General features: G+C 43.3%; 1 protein-coding gene across 4 annotated transcripts in view; it reads right to left on the reverse strand.

The window, feature by feature from the left end:
* Positions 1–15,353: 15,353 nt before the first annotated feature.
* The window catches only part of LOC138581355 (neuropeptide Y receptor type 6-like), a 323,800-nt gene continuing 318,005 nt past the window's right edge, over positions 15,354–21,148 (reverse strand). For all 4 annotated transcript variants that reach the window (XM_069652627.1, XM_069652626.1, XM_069652629.1 and 1 more), the window contains one exon: positions 15,354–19,803. In XM_069652627.1, coding sequence (XP_069508728.1) covers positions 18,507–19,625 — 1,119 coding nt within the window. In that variant the 5' untranslated portion in view covers positions 19,626–19,803 and the 3' untranslated portion in view covers positions 15,354–18,506. The remainder of the gene's footprint in view (positions 19,804–21,148) is intronic.

The following is a 21,148-nucleotide window of genomic DNA, read 5'->3' on the forward strand; positions in this document are numbered from 1 at the left end:
GGTTTTCCTTGGTCCGGGTGGTGCAGTATGGGAGCGCTGCAAAACAGAGCTTTGAGATGTTATAAGCTTTCTTCTGCTGGAGAATCCCATGCCAAAGGAGTGTAGGTCTTCTTGAGTAGCAGGGTTATGGGCAATATGACTTCTGAAAACTGGAGAATAAAGCGCCTATAGAAATTAGCCACCCCCAGGAACCTCTGGACTTCTTTCACAGAATCGGGAGAGGGCCAGTTTAGGATAGCCTCCGTCTTCTTTCCGTCCATCTGTATTGCCTGCGATGATAAAATGAATCCTAAGTAAGGTACAGACTGGCCCCAATGATGCATTTTTCTCTTTTGGCGAGGAGACGATGTAGCTTGAGACGATTAAGGACTTCTGTCAGGTGGGATTTATGTTCTTGTATATCTCGAGAGAACACCAGTATATCGTCGAGGTACGCGATTACTGACACAAACATGAGGTCTAAGAAAACACGGTCCATAAATCGTTGGAACATGGCCGGGCTGTTAACCAACCCGAACGGCATCACCTGGTACTCATACAGCCCAAAAGGTGTTCTAAAGGCCGTCTTCCACTTTTCGCCAGAGCGGATCCTTAGCAAATGGTAGGCATTGCAGAGATCCAATTTTGTGAATATTTTAGCTCCCTGCACCGCCTCCAGGATGTCTGTGATAAGCGGTATAGGGTAGCAATCCTGGATAGTCACTTTATTTAACCCACTGTAGTCAAAGCAAGGCCAGAGATCAAGGGAGTCCCTCTTTGGAATGAAAAACAGTGGTGCCCCTGCAGGGGACTTGGATGGTCTAATAAAGCCATTCTGTAAGTTGTCTTCCAGGTAGGATCAGAGTGCCTTCTTTTCTACCTGGGATAACGCAAACATCCTATCAAATGGAACCAAAGTGTGGGGATTAGATCTATAGAACAGTCTTCTGGGCGATGAGGTGGTAGTTCTAGCGGGGGTCGTTTCTGCGAAGACTGCTTTGAAGTCTGTGAGATCGAACGGAATGGAGTGTACCCCAAAGGTATTGTCCGGAGGAACGAAATGAGCCTTCGCCTCCAGATAGGTGTGTTGTGAAGACAGCTGTTCCAACAGAACAAAGATTCGTAGCTCAAACTATTGGTAGACCAGTCGATGCAGGGATTGTGTTTCCACAACCAAATGATTCCCAGGATTAAAGAAAAGTGTGCAGCACGTATTATGTTGAACCGGATTTCTTTGGAGTGCTGTTGAATAGACAAAAGTAAGAGTTCAGTTGTCTGGGTGATTGTTCCGGAACTAAGAGGGCTACCATCAAACCCTTTGACCTTCTGAACTTCTTTGCGGTTAATTCTATGCAGACCCACCTTTCTCTCCATTTTAAGTGGCAATCCACACTGGAAGGGCACACCCTAAAATGTTACACCAGTCCAAAATCAGAAGTTACCTTGAGTCCTGTGAAACCAGACAAGGAAGAATCTACTCAAAGTCTGACAGACATTCAGAAAAAGGGAGAACAGTTGTTTTTCCCCATTCAGTTAAATGAGGGGGAGGAACCTGTGCTCGCCAGAGAATGCCTGAATAATGGAAGGAGCTTCATTAGCAGAGAATTATTCAGGAAACTCCCAAAAGATCAGACCATTCCCACATTTAAATTGATTGACAAATGGGAAGTAGGTCTGGAAACATTTCCTGCCTAGCAGGTGTATGCTAAAGATTTCCATTGGCAACAAAAGCATAGACCATAATTGCTGGGTTGTGAGAGATGTCCCTTCTGCCTTTTATCAGGGAAGTGACATTCTGAACCGATTCGCAATCAATTTGGATCTAATTGATAATAAAGCCTGGTCCCAACTGGGGAGTAACCCCATGGGCTTTCACAACATTGAAAAAGCATTCCGGTCAGCTCTATTGCTGCCTTATGTGTTTGAAGTTCAAGTGCAAGAAGAGGTTACATCCCAGGACAGGTGTGACAATTTACTCTTCCCCTCAAAATTAAGCGAGGACAGAACCTCAAACTTCAGGACGCATATATAAATCTAAATTCCCATCTCCAACAACAAGGTTTATATTTAAATCCAACACCTCTAGTAGACCTAGAACACAACACAATTTGAATATTGGTGTATAACAGCGACCCTTGAAGTATCACTTTGGGTGCAGTCACCTTTATTGGAATGACAGTTGACGCCCAACATTATTCTATTGACTTAAGTAATGAAATCATGGGACTAATCGCAAACAACTGTTTTGACATCAGATACGGTATTCCTCCAGAAAATATTTTTACTATGCATGGGGGGAATTTCCTGGTGTACTTTTCCTGCCCCTACAGTGTGGAACAAGTGACCTGTCACATTATGAGGGAAGCGGTAGTGTTCAGAGTCAAGGACCATTACCTCGAATCCCCTGTCCAGGTCAACACCATCAGAAGAGATCTCTCCACCCAACTGGAGGATACCGCTGAAATTGCCAGGCCTCTGGCCTTTCCAGATATCAGGCAGATGCTAGAGGAAAGGCTCAATCTGGCTGAAGCCTGTAAGACTGAGGAGCAAAGACAAAAGCTAAAACAGGTCTTCCTTGAATTACAAGATATCTTTTCAGTGGACTCATATGACTGTGGACGCACATCTATTCATTCAACTACCATTCCCACGGACCCCGAGATGGCTCCCATATTTGTGAAACAATACTCGTTACCTCTCGCATCCATGGAGTCACTCACAGAGACTATTAAGAATTTAGAATCCTGTGGGATAATTTGTCTGATCCAGAGTACCTTCAATAACCCAGTACTGGGGATCCTCAAACCAAACTGCCAATGGAGACTATGTGCAGACCTGAGGGAGTTGAACAAACAGGTCCACATGTCAAGATGTTGACGCCGCCGACGGTCGGGTGGTCTGCAGAGGGTCGGGGCAACTCGAGTGCAGGACTGCAGTCACGGATGTCAGGCAGGCTGGGCTGGCTCCATGTGGCAGGCGGCAGCTCTATCTCCTGGGTCGGTCCGTGCAGATGAATTCAATGGAGACGTCGAGTCAATCGTGTCAGGAGCCTGATTTAGCTTTCCTGCTAAATCAGGCTCCTGACACGAGTGTCTCTGTGGAGGAAAATTTCAATGACTGCGAGAAGGCACTCCTGGCAATGATGTGGGAGCTGAAAAACTACCGGAGGTGCACATCATTGTCGAGACTCCTCACCTACACTTGCAGTATCTACGAAGTGACAGAATCTGGGTGGGAACGTTAGTAATTCCAGAATTACTTCCTAGATTCTGTACATTCAAGGCTTTCCTGTGGAGGTCAGATATGACCAAAACAGGAGGAGTCCCCTAGCGCAAGGGTTGGTGGACTTGCATGACTGTGCTCAAGAAAACTGTCTCGAGGATGAAAGTCTAATGACCAACAACAACCTGGAGGCGTACTAAACTTCCCCACACAAGGTCTATGAAGAAGACATGTGTCAGGGGAGATACCCACAGTTTATGTGGATGGGTGCTCCTACCATGCTGATAGCAACGGGGCAAAAGAACTGGTGGCTGGCATTGGGAATGCCTGGGTGAATGATACCCTGCAACCCTGCGCTGGTTATAAAAGGTTCAGAAACTGCATCTTAATAGTGCTGGTGTCACTTTGTTTTCTGTTTTTTGACTGTACATTTCCACACGTCCAAGGCAGCACTGCGAGCCACCTGCTCTTGCTGCTCTTGTTGCTCCGAGGGACGGAAGGCGGAGCTCCTGATCACATGACCACTTCAGGTGACGTTGCAAGGAGGCTCTTAACCAGCACAGCCACCCTTGCAGCGTTAAGCCCTGGAGCTGTAAGGGCTGGAGCCGCTGTTTTGCTGTTTGGCTGTGACCTGTGCCCCTGACCCTGGGAACATATTTGACTTGCTCTGCCCTGCTGATGGCTGACTACCACCCAGAAGTGAACGTGTGAGTAGCATAAAGCTGTACAAACTCAGCTAATTAATATCTTGGCCATCTTTACTATTTTAACAGCTTAAGTCATTGTCGGGCATTCCTTACCGTGTGACTTATACAGTATTTACTGGATAATTGGCTGCTCTCTAGGAATTTTGGTGTCTATACGTGTTTAAATATTAACACTTATTTAATATCTAGAAGCAGCATTTTAGATATACATCTGGATGTCTTGATGTTCTTGTTGCAAATGTACATCCCTATTTTATGACTTAACTCAGCTCTTACCCCTACTCAGGGCTTTTTATTGAAATAATTTGTTTCTATTTGTATCTTTACTGAAGTTTATGACTTATATATTGTGGTTGCATTTTGCCCCTGTTGGTCTGAGTACTGTCTCTATCTCTAGTTTGCTTCTCTGGTTCTCTAGTTTTGTGCGTGGATCGGTATTTGGATGACACTTAGGGGTCTTAGGAGTCAATCAGCCATTGAGGCTACTCTTGAGTCTCTGAAAACTGGTGAGGATTTTCTTTCTCCAGATTCCAAAGACCCTATGGTGGGATTCAGGGCACTGGGGGATCTTTATGTCCCTGGTTTTTTGGGCTCTACTCAATCTAAGCCTATTAATCTAGGATCCCTGGGTAGCCCGAAAAGATTCCCAAGGGGTCCCCATTTAGTTCAGAAAAGGACTAGACTACGGGGTGCAAGGGACCCTGAATCTCAAGATAATCCATTAAATCAATTCAGTAAGGATATCTCGGACTCCCTGCCTTATTTCTCAGGAAATAATGAACAACTTGTAAGTCTCTGGGGTAGTGTCCCTCTTGTGTCTTAACCGAGGGAATATCCTTAAAATTTTACATCAAATTCCTACATTATCTCTGATCTTTAGCTATTATTTAGAAAGGATCTACTTTCCCCTTAAGGATCATGTATATCTTAGCAATATTGTTTTGAAATCGAGAGTGGTGTTGCACCTGATAATGGGAGAAAAAGAGGGTTTGAGGGAGCTTGGTTTTGAAATTAAATTGGTAAAACCAAGTCAACCACCCCGTATGCATGGGAGTTCTGAGGAGTAAAGGGGAAATTTACTATGGTTTACCAGAAAGACCCTCTCATCCTCAATGGAGGCATTTCATGGCCAGGAATTACGGAGGCGCTCGAAATTGGGCCCAGGTTACCTCTGGACTGTGGAATTTAGCTACCTAGTAATAGTCTGGGCTTTGTTACAAAGAAAACAGACTCTAATAAATTGGGTTTTATGTCCTAGAATACAAGGGGAAATCTACATCTCCTTACTAATACTAATACAGTAGCTATGTGTCACAAGTTTCTCCCCTTCTCATCTGTTTCTGTTGTGTACTTGCGACCTTTCTGGGATTTCTTCTTCTTTACGGACTGGGATTTGTATAGTCCCGAACGCTGGTCTTCGGCGTCCAGCGTGAGAGCAGCGGTTCAGTTTCCAGGAGCGTTCTACAAGTCCAGGGTAATTCCAGGAAGTAATTAAGGTACGCTCGGAGGCACGGAAGACCGTGAATCGAGCGCGGAAAGTTTTCCAGGAGATTGGGGAGGAAAGGGAACAGGAGGGAATTCAAGGGACTGGGAACAAGGAATCAAGCTAGAGCCCCGATTGAACTCCGGCTAAGCACGTCCAACTACAGGTAGCGGTAGCGTTGAGACGCGCAGAGCCGCGGGGGTGTGTCCCTTTTGTAGGATGAGCAGCGTGGAACGCATAGACCGATCCAGAGTATTCTGTTCCGGGCGGCCATGTTGGAAGGATAACTGCATGCAATCCCCTGCGAGTCAGGGACCAGGAGCTCCAGAAAGGACGTAGACGACGGTTCATGACAGTATGCCTCCTCTGGAAACCAGCTCCTCTGGGTTTGCCCGGATGGATCAGATGAAATCGTCGAACCAACCTGGGAGCATTCATGTTTGACACGGGTTCCCAGGTACGCTCACGCTTCCAAGACATAGTGAGAACTGGCACTATACCAACTAGCTGGCAGACTGTTCATATTGTTCCCATCTTTAAGAGATGTCAGCGGACTCTTGTTAAGAACTATAGAGCGATCTCCCTTATTGATGCGGATTGCAGGCTGTTTGCCTCTCTGCTTCTCTCTCATTTTAATGTCTGGATTCAAGAGAATCATATTCTAGAGAAATTCCAAACAGGGTTCATGGCTGGCCATTCTACCAACCTAAATGCTTTTATTTTAACTGCTCTACAAGGCTCAGCATGGAGCAAATTTGGTGGAACGTTATATGTTGCATCGATCAATTTGTCAAATGCTTTTGATTTGGTGATTAGGTCCCATCTATGGGCCAAACTCTCTAAATGGGGGCCACCGGCAGGCCTTCCCAATGTGATTATGGCCTTGTATGAGAATTTGGGGGTCCATTTAAGGATTCATCTAGAAGGGACCCTCTCAAGAAGAATAAGAACTTGCATAGGGGTAAGACAAGGCTGTTCTTTGGCCCCCTGTCTTTTTATCCTATATCTGGCTGATATGGGGGAATTCCTTAGGGATTCAGGACTGGTTAGCGCAAAATTGGGAGAGCTAAGGTTCTCGTGGTTGGCATATGCTGGCGATTTTCTCCTTTTTGATCAGACCAAAGTCGGCTTACAAGAACTAATATGTAAGTTCAAAGAATATGCTGTAATTAATGGGTTAAAAATCAACCCTAATAAAACTCGTATCATGGTCTTCTCGAAAGGAAAAAAAGGGAACAAACAAGTGTGGACAATATGTGGGGAACTGATTGTTAGAGCACAAAAAATTGTTCATTTAGGTTTCTTGATCCTGGCTCAACCCTCAGTTGGTGAACTTAGACGTTATATCAGATATAAAGCACTACCCCTTATTTCTCAGACTATTAAGTTGGACAATAAGTATGGTAGGTTCTCTTTTAAGCCAGCAGTAGACTTTTTTAGAAGGAAAGGTTGTTCCAAAATTAATATATGGCCTGGAACTCCACTACTTGGATATCTACACTTTCTGGGATTCTCTTGGGGGTATTTTTTGGAGAAAGGTTATGAAACTTCCAAATATTATCCCTGTAGTGGCTATAAGGTTTGAATTAGGTCTGATATCTGGTATCTTTGGGAGCCAAAAACCTTTGGTGGGTTTTAGCGCTTTTCCGTTCTCTGCTCTGTCATAAAGAGGATTCTCTTTATGTCGATTTGGGCAAAATCCTCCTCTCACAAGGATGCTTGGATCCCAATGTATATTTTCTATAATTTAGAGACCTCTGTGATGGGACTCTATTAGATCTGTCTACGGACCTGGATACCTTGATGATTAACCCGGACAAAGTGAAAAAGCTCCTCTACTCCCATGATTGGATAAGTACAACTGAAAAACTCCATCCTTATCCTTCTCTCTGTGATTTGAAGTTCGAACATAAGAAGAGAAGTATTATGTCCTTTATCTTGACACAATTTCCCAATCGCTATTATCGCTCCCTCCTTTTGAAATTAAGGTGGAATATTCTTCCTACGAAGGAAGTCTTACACAGAAGGAAGGCAATTAAAGATCTAAATATCCTCTGTCATTTCTGTCATGCGACAGGGGTCATTGAAATGGTTAGTCATCTGTTTTTAGACTGTGTTGCACTGAAAGGTTTAAGGGCACTTTATTTGGGAAAATTCAATATGTTGGGACATCTGTGGGTGGAAAAGTATATATGGTCAAGATGTCTCTCAATTTCTAACGTTATCGAGGGCCTTGCGGTTGCAGGCTTTATCAAATCTTTAGATCTCTATGCACCCCTGATTTGAGTCTCTTGTCTAATGCATTCTCATCTACATTCCCTCTATCTTTGCTCTATGACTCTACTATCTGAGCTATATCAGTTAAGTAGGAGTGCCTGCGATGCCCTGTCTTGTTTGTAATTTTTATTAATGTCCAATTTTTATATCTCTCTGCACTGATTGTATCTGCTGTGTAAACATTTTATAAGGAGTTTAGGGTTTGGTTGTATTGCTAATTTATAGTTTTGTATTTTTTCTTTTTCTATTCATTAAATGTAAGGTTTCTTATGTAAACCATATACAAATAAAAAAAATAAAAAAATAGGACCCCAAATGAGTCTGCTTACAGAGCTGATGGATGTTAATCAAGCCATCCTCACTACAGTGCTCCACCAACTGGTCATAATCACATACTCTAATTATGTCAGGAATGGGTTTGTGGAACACCTGAATAACTGGAAGAATCGAGGCATGCTTTCTGCAAACAACAAACCCCTAAAGCATGCCCAACTGATCCAGTGAATCGACAATCTGGTGACTTCCACTGAGATGACCATCTATTGGAAGAAGATAAGAGGTCATTCCAAGATAGAGGGGCCAGATAAGACTGGGAAGGACCTGGCTGACAAGATGGCGAAAATTGGAGTTCTGCAGGGAGATTTCGTAGAAACGGAATCCCTCCTGGGTGAAATCCAAATGCAGCTGTCACCAGGTCACAAACTCGGGCTAACAGTGAACTCTCAACAGCCCAGTGGAGAAAAGATACCTCAGAGGCAGATTTGATCACTGCACAGAAAGAGGACCCAATTATTGGGACATTCTGTTGACACACTGAAGACCCCGGAAGCTATCCTCTAACAGAGTCAGATTACACGGGTAAAGAGGATCTCCGGGTGTTCATGAAGTTTTCCAAGATGTTTCAGATAAGACGGTTTGTTGGCAGTGACCAGTGGGTTGTACCTACCTCATTCCGAGGCCTGATATTGAACCACGCCCATTTTACTGCCACTGCCGGTCATAGGGGGTTTCATACGACATTGGAAATCTTGCGGAAGGTTGGCTATTGGCCATATATAGGATAGGACCTTGACACTTACCTAAAGGGGTGTTTTGTGTGTGCTCAATTCCAATCCAGTTCTCTCACACACAGAGCTCCCCTGCAAAGAAGGTGAATTACACTGCCTTGGTCAGATTTGAAAGTTGATTTTACCAGGCTAGTGATTCGCTCAGTACATGTTGACTGTGACATGCTGCTGCACTAAAGATCAACCACATCTTCTCTCGTTGCGGCATCCAGCAAAGTATTGAGTCATACAGAGAAAGCCATTTTACCAGTGAGGTTATGGTGAAGGTGTAGGAGATTCTAGGGCTAAAAAGAAAACTCCACATTGACTTCCGCCAGGCCTCAAGTGGGGGGGTTGAGAGATGCAACAAAACAATTGTGAGTATCTTAAAGAAGTTTGTGGCAGACACTGGACCCATTTGGGACATCCGATTGCCACTTGTCCTGATGGCTATTAGGTATACACTATCTTCTGCAACCAAGATGTCTCCATTTGAGCTCATGAACGGACAAAAAATGGTGTTACCACAACATCTCCTCTATAGGACTCAGGAGCAGACCCTGATAAATGCATCCACTACTCATGAGTACATTGAAAATTTAAGGAAGCACCTACAGGATTCTTTTGCTTATGCTCAGCACAATTTAGAAAAGTCGGCTGAAGGAATGAAGACCTACTATGATCTAAAGACCAACAAGAAAGAGTATGAAGTAGGTGACAAGGCTTACCTGTACAATTCTCAAAGGAATCAGGTCAAGGAGTGAAATTTCCTCCCATCTTTGCGTGGTGCCTTTGAAGCTGTCATCCCAGACACGCTTTACGACTGATTGATGAGCCAAATGAAAGTCGAGCAGAGGAACCATCTGAAGTTTGAAAAGGAAGGATGATAACTCAGATGGATTTACTTTTTGTTATTGTACATACTAAGAAAATAAATAAAATGTGTTTGGTGAAATGGAAATATCATGTTATAACTGTATGTTGTTGTTGTTGCTACAACTGGAGCAAAATTGAGGCCTCTTTGTGGAAATCTTCTCTTCATCTCCCATTGTGCACTCCTCTCGCTAGTCTGAGATTTGAGTTGGGCCTGACCTCTTTGAGCTGCCGCGCGGAGTGGAAGTTACTGTCCCTCTATCGTAACATAATTACAGTCAGTGTATCCACTCTTTTCTTCGATGTAAACCAACATCTAAAAAAGTGTAAATCAAAAAAAACTCCTCGGCTTGGAAGAAAAGATTGGCTGCATTTTATATAGGCTGGAATTAACAAGAGAAACTCTCATACAAAATCCTAAGAAAGTTAAAAAAACATTAGAAACGGAGGACTGGATCAAAACGATCGAGGGAATCAGAAGACTTAACCCTCCAAACCTATTCCTGACAGCGGACAGAAAGCTTGGCACCATCCCGCACTACCTGGAAAAATTCCCGGACCAAAGAATCAGAAACAACTTTCTCAGGCTCAGATTGAATATAGCCCACACGGGTGAAATACTGGACCAAAGAAACCAGGGCGAGAAGGCAATAAGCCTTTGCAAGATCTGTGCCACTCCGAACTTACAATCCCTCAAACACCTGCTGCTGGAGTGTGAAAGCACATGGACAATCAGGGTATCATCACTGGGGAGATTTATAACCAGAGAGGAGAGCCTAGTTCAAGATGCATTTTGGGACAGACTGATCTCTGGCCAAGAAGTCATGCTAACTGCTGAGATTGTAAACATTTTGGAGAAGCTTACTATCTTAAGGAACCATCAACAGACTAGCCAAGTTCTTGAACCCTCCAGTCAAGGGGATCAGTCTGCTTAGTTAAATCCCTGGTTTCTAAGCCTTTATTTTACCTTGTTATTTCACCCTTTTGCTTTATTCTTTCACTTTCTGTATTCTTAAATATGCGGGAAAAACTGCTTTTTGTACGAAATCTGAATTTTTAATACTTTCTTTTGTAAAGGTTTTCTCATAAACCAAAAACAAATAAAAAAATAAAAATAAAAAGTATGTTGTTGTTGTTGTAAATTCTATGTAAATCTTCCTGGGGCAAAAATGTGTGTAAAAAGTATTGAAACTCTCTTTCTGTCTTTTATTAGAGAACTAACCTCCTTAAACTTCCAGCCTGGAGCTCAGAGTGGAGTCCAGTGAGAACCCCAGGGACCTGGAAAGGAAGGAAGAAACAGGTTGCCATGCCACGCACTCCAACCCAAAGATGGAAGGGGAAACTGGAGTGTACACTCCCAAAAGAAGGAAGAAAAGGGGGTGCCATGCAATACCCCCAATCCAGAGATGGAAGGGGAGACTGGAGTGCCCGTTCCCTGAAGAAGGAAATTACGCCTAAGGAAACCTCACTATGCCATGCTCTTCCCCAACCAAGAGTCATGGAAGAACAGACGGGCCATGTTAGATGCATTTAAAGGCCACAAACAGAAGCCCCTTTAACATGAATAGCAAGATTTTAAACACTAAAACAAAAACGGGCTGGCTTTTGTTTTTGTTTTTCAAGTAAAGTTATAGAGCCATGTGGAAAGAGGCTTCCCTGTCATTACCAATGGACAAGCAGCATTTTAATTTACAAAAGAAGGAGGAATCAAAGCTCCCTGTCACATGGAAAACAGGATTTGTAAACATTGAAAACAAAAAGGGACTGCACACAAACTGATTTGTGTGCAAATTAAAACGCCTTTCAAAAGCAAAACTTAAAAAAATATGACTGCTCACAGAACAATGTCGGGAAATGTTTCTGACTGTGGGCAAAACCTCATGAAGGAAACTCCCACTTCTAGCCTAGATGTCACATCGCCCATCTAATAACCACCGCAATAAAAATGTGCTGCTAAGGGTGTCGAAATTCAGTGTTCTGCAGACCTGCTGTCTCTGAAAGCAGGGACTTCAAGAAAAATCACCCTTGGCTGGAGCATGACTAACGTGTGAAAATGGGGGCACCCACTTCAAAGAGCAAGCTTCCAACATAAAGGAGGCTGATGAAGGTACAGGCTGACCCAGTGAAAACAAATGGCTTGAAGCAGAAATTGCCATTTGTCCCACAGGAATATTCTCAAATAAGTTAAAAGGACTATTATCATTTAGGCCTTTTTCTCAGCAACCATAATGTGGATTGATTTCATTTTTGTACTATTTGTTATCTAATTTCTAGGCAATTTTGGGGATATAAAATGCATCTACCTGTGACTCTGGGAACTGTAATAGCCAGTTAGACTAGGTTTCTGGCTGATCTGAACATGTTCCAAATGTGAGATTTGGTGAGCGGGTGTAAAATTAAATTAGGGATATGCTTAATAACTTACATCTTCATAACTGCTGTGCTTTATATGGAAACGGCAGAGATTTGCCACATGGCCATGCTACATCGTACGGATTTGGTGGTTGGTTTATCTAATTCTCCATGGTTAGCTCAATCAGAAAATATGTTTAGTATGTCAGTTGCTAGTAAAATTATGAAGTTGTGATACATAACTAGTTTGGGTCAAAAAGTTGAAAGGAGAAAAAAGGGATGATTACAAATAGGAATTGCCATATGGTGCTGCAGACCCCAACACCAATCCTGACTTGGAAGTTGGATTGGGAGGAGAGTGGGGCGTAACTGTCTAATCCTAGTGGCAGGAATTATTGCAGGGTACTTCCCCAAGATTGTAAAATTGGTGATGTCATTGCTGCTTATAAGGGGGACTGCACTAGGACAACAACAGACCAAAACCGGACAGACAGAAAAGGAGAAAGACAGGAGGAAGGAGAGAAGAGACAGACCATCAGGAAGGCTGCTGAAATTTGCCATCTGTAAGGAGACACCAGAGGAGATTGCTGAGAGTGCATCTGGGTGGAGCTGTCTATTTCTAGAAAGGCCTCAAAGCTGACTGGGTCCTGTGGTGGAGAGTGGGGGCCATATTTGAGGGTGGAGTGGCCAGACCCCTGCCCTATCTTTCCAGAGTGTCCTGAGATGCAGCTGGCTTTCCTGAACCTTAAACAGAGGCATGCTATGTAAGTAGAACTAAGCCCTGCAAACCCAAAACATGTGGATAATGTGCTTACCATGAATCCTTTCCCTTTATAGCAGGGCAGGAGGCAATACTGTGTAGATCCTTAGCCTATGTACACAAACATATTAATTTAATTAATTCCCCATTTGGCAGAACACTATGGGTGAATATTGTTAACATTTGAAATTAACAAACTTCACTTCACATTGTAAGGGGAGGTCTTAAATCCCACATTCCCCAAAGCATTCCATTTTTTTGTCTGACTTCCCAACATAAACCAAAGCAAGGGGGCCGTCTGAAAAACAAAGGGATACATCGCTCTGTGTTTGTTTTAAACCAAAAGCTTGGGTGAAATTATATTATTGATCAGTGTCATTATTTCATGAAGTGAAATTGGCAGAAAGTGTACAATTGTGACGGTGTTCTTATCAAATCACTTTTGTGATTTATTTATGCTGACAGAAGGTGATTGTGTTGTGCCACGGATAAAGTGGTGTGTTTGATATTTCCAGGCTAATTTCTATTACTTTTCATTTAAATAAATACCAATACATTTCCTGTTCGTCGGCCTGGTTCTTGGCTCATTGTTAGCTTTGGGGCGAGGGTTGCAAGGGGCATAATATGTGTCTGAGATAGGGCTAAAGAAAAATATCTGTTAAACAGTTTGTTGAATAACCACTTGAGTGGGGAGGGAAGGGACTCCCTGTGTTGAGTGTGGCTTCTCAATAAACCGCTACATTACGAAAACAACAAAAAAAGCACTGGTAATGCAAGTGTTTAGGAATTGTCCAGGCATTTTCCATATACCAGTTACTGCCATTATTTGCTATATGAATTACATCATATGACAGGTATCGCTATCGTATGCTAGATAGTGCGAAAAAAGTCTAGGTATTCACACATTTGGCAGGTTTTGATATCACATGTCCATGTCCTTGTTGCATTATCCTGGATTCCCCAAACATGTTCAGGCACTCATTAAAACACCTCTGTGCACACAGCCAGAGACCAAAAGACAGAGGTCTGTTGCGTTCTCGTGCCTTTTCACATACTTATGGCATAACCGAGGAGGAAGTACATACTTATGGTCTATTCCTGCCCCATCCCTCCCTGCCCCGCCACCTGTTACTGCTCTTACAGCAAAGTAGCCCATTCAAACCTGGCCTACTGTATCCCTCCCCACTTTAGTCATATAAAGACTCATCAGTTGCCAATGGTTGCTAAGGGTTGGCATTGGTTGCCAATCACCTCACCAACAGAGATTTGCCAGCTGTTCTCAGCTAGCGTCTGTGGTTATAGATGGTGTGGGCTTAGTGTTAGAGGTGGTCATAGGGGGCAGCCCACTCTACAGCTTTTAAAGATTGATCAAATACAGAATTTTTCTGAGCAGATAAATTCCCACAAACGTAAAATTTAACATGAAACGTTCATAACCACAAGACAAGATGAGCTCGGCTGCTCCCAGCGGGAGATTTATCAGCACCTCATACAGGAATATGCTACCGCTCAGTGTTAACAAGCCGCAGAATTCACAGACAGCATGCATACAATCTTTGGTTGGAGGCAGGTTCAAAAGGGGCTTTAAAAGAAGAATACATGTATTTCTCACCATGGAATTTTAAAAATGGTTCAGGTACCTTTATTCAGAGACCTTTAAATGTTCATTTAGACAGTGCTCACGTGAGATTTTCAAAGGTCAGAATTCACTTTTCTGCTTTTAAAGCTATATAGTGGTGTACATACATATGCAGGGCACCTTTAGTACAGGTGTGTCACTAAAGGCATTTTTAAATAGGACAAGGATGGTACCCTGATGCCAACCATTTTAAAGCTCAATCCTCTAGGTAGGGACTTTCCTCTAGATTGCATTGCTTCATTGACTAGAAAGGGCAAAGGGCAGTACTGTTTAATTCAGCACACGCCATTTACATACTTGGACAATTTGCAGCTGAGGATTTCACTGTATTGGCTTCTGTGTAAAATAACGGTAAACAAAATGTTGTTTCTGTAGTGTGACCTCTTTATTGAAATGTGTGCTATGGTTGCGACCTCCTCTTTTCATTTCTTACTCTTTTTTACAGGGCCCTTTCAATTTGTTTTTGGAGGCCAGCCTACAGTGTGCCTGATACTGCCCCAGCTTGTACTTTGCGCCTTTCCACAGAGGACCGAGTTGCAGTCAGGTGTCAACCGCTAAAGGGAGCGGGAGCGAGCGAGGAAAGGGCAGCTTGAGCAGTTAAGAAGTGCGTCACACATTTTAGCTCCTCCCCATATCCCACCATGCACTCATCTCATGAAGAACTTTGCACATGGTCATCACAGTTCCGTCAAGTACCACAAGTTAGAGAGAGTAGAGAGGCATGGTTATTTCTCTTTAGGTATATTGATAATGCGAAAAAATAACTAAATAAAGCAGATATCACTGGGTGGGATAACAGGTCTCATATTGGGGAAAATGATCCATCCATTGTTGGCTAATGTTACAACTGCCATACAACAGTACTTTGCATATGTTCCCAATTATATATACATCAACTATACAAATAAACCCACATAAAGAAAATACAGGTAGAAAAATATGTCAATGCTTTCGATGAAAATTCCCCTACTTTGTCTACAGGTTTCGGTATAGGGGCTCATTTCATAGTGATGTAGGTGCAATTAGGTTTGTATCACGTCACAAATTCCTATCACAAATCCCATTGGAGGCACTTCAGTGCTTCCTGAATGCTGTGTCTGAAACAAACCTTACAGTTGATGGTGTTTGCCATATCACATGGGACTACCGCCTCTGTGCCCAGGCCTATTTCTATTCTCAGTGGTGCATTGGAAAAAAGCCTTCAGAAAGCTGAAGCGATCCAGTAATGTGGCACTGACCATTTGCGTTGTCTTCTATCTGATGCCATTTTACCTTGTGCAGTCTGAAAATGCTTTTGCTATTTGACTAGCTGAAAAGAAAATCCCAAAACATTATGACAATAAAATGAAAACGAACATAGCGTAGTTAAACATCGCACAGGGAGGACTCCACGTGAAAAACCTCTGCAACACAAGGGCATAGATCTATGAATCCATGTGACAGCTTGGAGAAAATGAATCCAATCTGACAGCTTGGAGAAAATGAATCCAAAATTCCCCTACCTCAGCGCATGTCTTTGGCAAAAACCAGGTTCACTTCCTGAGTATTTATTTTGACCACTGGCAGAGGCCAGGCGTCGTGGGTTGACTTCACCTTTCCCGCAGAATGTGTTTCGCAGGATATCAACCAGGGCCATAAGAGGATCAGACTTTGAAGTTATAACGCTGCATACACCACTATCCACTCTCACCTGGACACAGTTTTGGGGTCATGATCCCCACAACCTAGGCATGCTCGCTCTATTCCTTATCATCTTTAAAAGCAAGGCTGGAATCTTTTAATTTGAGTCCTGGAAACATATGGCTGTGGTCTTTCCATTTAAGAGTCGTAGATAAATGTGGCCGTGGGTTTTCAACAAGCACATACTGAGGGTCTGCGATAGTGCCGGTCTGCCTGGTCTTGAGTAAGGGAGCGTATCCTGCACAATTCGTGTGTATGGGCAGGGGCCGCTTCAGATATACCTTGGACTTGTGCCACTATAATAAAAGGATATATCAACCTCTCAGATGACTAAACGAGTATACCGATTATAGAGCCCCCTTTTGAGTAGGACCATACAAATTGTGGGGCATTCTGTGGGTGGAATTGAAATAGCAGAACTTAGGTCTTATGGCTATTGAGGTGTACATTGCTTGCCTTCCTCCAATGCATACCTCAGCCCATATGCTGCACAATTGACTGGCCTTGATCCATTTATTTCAGAAGATGAAGACATACCGAGCTCTCATCAGTTGATTGTTGCCTTAAGCAGCTATTCAGCTGGAAAAGAGGGTGCTCAGTAGTGTTGAGCAGAAAAGGAGGGGTGGGAGGACAAAATACCTGCAGAACTCAGACGTAAACCATCACTCTCTACAAAGTCAATAGCTACACTCATGCGAAGTAAAATAAAAAATAACTCTCCTTCCATGTGAATACCGTTCTCTTGCATTTATTAAACATCAACAGAACAATTCCACAGTTAGTAGACAATAGACTGAGATCTGATTGACTATCTTGTTACAAGACAAACAGGACAAGAACTAACAATACCGGTGTCATGATGTGCTTAAAGGCGCCACTGTGGCTGCACAAACAGTGTCTTCACTTGGTCAGTAGTTGGTTCAACACCTCACCTTCCTTTCTAAACCTTTTTGTGGAGAACCCTTGGATGACCACCCCATCTCCGCTAATCCCAGAACTAGTGTGGGGCAGCCACACTAGGGTCACAGCTGATTGGATGGTGATTCTTTACTAACATTAACCATGCTTTCTAGTTTTCCCCAATGGCGGGATGTGGGAGTTTGCACCGGGGTGAGGGGAGAATACAGAAGTCCACCAGTTTCCACCCCTAACACGGCATGTTCTCAATTATCTCTATGGCTGCCTGTGCATTTCTTCGGTCTCCACGCCTTCTTTTAGGGATGCCATTGGAAATCGAAATGCCTTACATAGGATACATTTCTAGTTGGCAGAGGCAGCACCTTTAGAGTGTGCACTGGTTCTGAGCTGGGCGTATGCCGGCTGGTGATGGGCGGTTATAATTAATAATTTTATGGATGGAGCAAAGGGATACTGGAGCAGACAGAAACAATAATATTAACATAAGGGGCATAGTACCACAATGTATATAGGACCAATAAAATTATTAATCTATATACAACCAGGAGTAACATTTACAGTCGAGGTGGGTTGGGGCCAGTTTAAGAGGGGTAGAGTGAGGTAGGGGCTGCTTCCCCCACTCGCCCGCAAGTGGAGGTTGAGTGAGCTCTGATATATTTTAAAGTAGAGTGAGGCATGAGTAAAAATCCTAATTAAAGGAGTAGTAACTCTTTGGGCAGAGGGGGGATAACTACTCCTAGTAGCATTGAAAAATGGGTGAGGGGACTTCCTAAATGGGTTCCAAGAGACACTGTGAATTTATGGCAATGTGAGATCCACACATTAGGTGTTCACGCCTGGCAATCTGTCCCAATAATCAATATTAATGACTATCCAGACAGATTATATTTTGTTATACATAATATTGCATGGACATGTGTGCCAAATCTCATGATGTTGTCAAAGTTTGCTGAGCCCCATAATCACAGTGTTTGGATGCAAGCTCTGTAATGGACCCAGTGAGACACCCTACTGTCCTGCTTCACCAAACAGCATGAAAGTGGCATGTGTGGATGTGCTTTGGTGTTGGTAGGGGGCAGGAGACTTTGCATTTGCAATAGACATTTCACAGCAACCATGAACACAACTAGCGATACACTGGATTCACCCACAGCACACAATGTTGGACCAATAATTACATGTGTTTAACCTGTTAGCATCATACATTTACCAGGGTATCTGGTCTTTGCATCAAATGCCGTTGCATCTAATGCCATTCCACCGAAATGTTTCCATCTAAAAAATGTCCATCGAATGCATATTTTTGGGGGATAAAGGGTTAATTTTTGTTCAGGTGCATTTCAAAGGGTAAAAAAACGGGGGTTTGGGGTGGGGACCCCCAAAATAAGGAAAAAATGCATTTGATGGACATTTTTTTAGATGGAAACATTTCGATGGAATGGCATTAGATGTAATGGCATTCGATGCAAAGACCATAAACCATTTACTCGCACTAGTACACATTGGAAATCTGATAGCCAGTTACAGGACATGAAATACAGCTGATTTTGGTGATAATTAATTAGTTGCATTAGATATCGGTGGGTGCATTATTCAACTTCAGAGAGCCTTTTGATACATCGGTTTGCATGGTTGAGAGGGCAATATTCTCGCATTCTTCCTGTGGCATGGCACAGTTGCAGTGACGTATGAGAAAAAGCAAATCCTTCTGAAAATTCTTGTTTAGCAAGCCATAGAAGATCGGGTTGATGCAGGTGGAAATCATGGCTACCAGGTGACACAGCGTAAACATCAGATCATGGTGACAGCTCATCAGGGCCTCATGATGCCAATCAAAGACAACATTGAAGATGGTTAACGGCAGCCAGCAGGCAGCAAAGGTGACCACGATGGAGACAAGCATCATGTTAATCCTCTTGCTATCATTCACCCGGCTCTCCCGCTCCTTCAGCCTGTCCCCCTTACCGTTCCTCCTCCTGAGGCACACAAATATCTTCAGGTAGCAGATGAAAATGAAGCACAGCGGCACACAGTACTGGAAAACCAGAAGGCAGGTGGTAAATACCCGTCGCTTGGCAACCGTAGGCCACACCTCCATGCAGGCCACCTTGCCTTTATACAAATCATTGTGCAAGGGAATGTTTTTGAATGGCTCATCTGTGATCTGGTGGAAGATGAAAAATGGAATGGAGATGATGACGGAAAAGAGCCATATGAAGACGATCCCCCAATAAGCATGCGTAACGCACGGCTTCCACCCGCGCGGGTTTACAATAAGCTGATATCTCTCAACGGCAATCAAGACAAGTGAGAATATGGATACAGAGACAGAGACACTTTGAGCAAAGGAGCTCATCTTACACATGGCTTCGCCAAAGATCCAGTAGTCCATCAAGGTGTAGGCAACCGTGAAAGGAATGCACATGAAGCAAATGAAGATGTCGGAGAGGGAGAGGTTGGCAATCAACACGTTGGTCACATTTTGAGCTTCCTTCTGCTTCTTTACAATGATTATCAAACAGAGGTTTCCAAAAAGGCCAACTAAAGTCACTATCGTGTAGGCGATAATCAGCAGGACGTAAACAGAAACGAAAGGCTGGCAGTCAAATTCCTGCAAGGGCGGCCTACTGCTGCTCATAACGGTTACATTAAGCAGGGCCCCACTGTGAGCAGGCACTAGCTCAGTCATGTTATGGTCCAACGATTGAAACTACCCGCCAAAATCAGCCTGCAATGTTTGTGCTGATTCTTTCGTCAGAAGGTTCTTTGCCGGAGCCTTGTTGAGATGTGGTTGTTAAGACTCATTTTTCCTGCCTGTTCTTTTCGTAACTGTTTTCAGCGTTCACAATAATACATACAGCAGGATCCTGGAAAAGAACACAATGTTTTAGTAGAAATTAATATATACCTTGTAACAACCAATAATTTTAACTCTGTAGGAGATGCAGTAAAGATGCGTAAGATTTCTATCGATGGATTTAATGACGACACAAAGGACCTCTTGTGCCCACCTCAACCGAGACTTTACTTTACTTGGCCCATTAATCCGCTATCTGCAAAACTCCACCTGTGCCCTGTCATTATCTACATTACCCTGGCACACAAAAGATACCTCTTTCATATCCTTCTAATTTGTCAACCTCATTACATTTGCCATGCTCTCTACACGGCGCCCGGCCGCTTCCAGCTTCCAGAGTGGTGCTAGAGAAACAGCCATTGTGAAATAACAAATAAGTGAATTACAATTGCAGCCTGCATGAGGAGTGCTGGATTGGTGAGGCAGACCGAGAAATGATAAAATGGAGTCTGTCAAAGGTATCCAAGTGCTTAATCAGATGTAAGATGGGTGAATATGGTGCAATGAGAAAAACACCATGGTAAACGGCTTGCTCTCATTTTTAGGACCATATTTGATTTAGAAAATAGTTTAGCAATGTGACAATCATGACGTGTTGTGCATGAAAAGCACGCATGCAATGGCAGGGGTTGCCTGCAGTTGCATTCACAGTGCTGTTCCTGTGAAAAACCAACTATGCCCGAGATGCAATGTGCAGTTCTATGCAAGCCCAGGGGCTCATTCCAAATGTATAATTGCTGCAGCAATAGCTTTTCTCTGAGCCCACATAACGAGTGCGTGAACAAAGGTAAAATATCTCACAGGGCTTTTCCTAGTGCAAGGAAAGCGCAGCAACATTAATAATGGAGGGAATAAAATGGGGTGGACATCAGGAAATCTTCGTAGGGCTGCCAGCGCCACACAGCGTCTATTTAGATATGATCTACCTACATTTTCTACACATGGTCTGGCTGAGATGGGTGACTGCTTGAGCACTCTAGCATTTAATGTCGGGTCCCTCAGACACAGAAACCTAATGATCCGTCATAACAAGCATATGCACCAATTCGATCATGAGGTGCAAGGTGAAAAAAGACCATTGCGCAGAGCTATTAGGAAAGAGAGATCCCTGAGGTAAAAGCTAGCATGATTGGAAAGTAAAAAAGGACTTGTAAAAAAATGGCTAGCATGCCATCAATTCAGTAAGGAAAATAAGCAATGGCAGCAGATGCTAAGAGTATTATGTAACAGGAACACCAGAGATATCTGGCAAATGCTGTCTAAGATAAAGGGAGATGGGCAAAAGAAGCTAGTCAACCCCATCCCAGCATGGAAATGGTCAATCTTTCTTTAAAAGCAATATGGCCAAACTACTC

The sequence above is a fragment of the Ambystoma mexicanum genome, chromosome 3p, assembly GCF_040938575.1.
Source record: "Ambystoma mexicanum isolate Mex_15411 chromosome 3p, UKY_AmexF1_1, whole genome shotgun sequence".
Taxonomy (NCBI): domain Eukaryota; kingdom Metazoa; phylum Chordata; class Amphibia; order Caudata; family Ambystomatidae; genus Ambystoma; species Ambystoma mexicanum.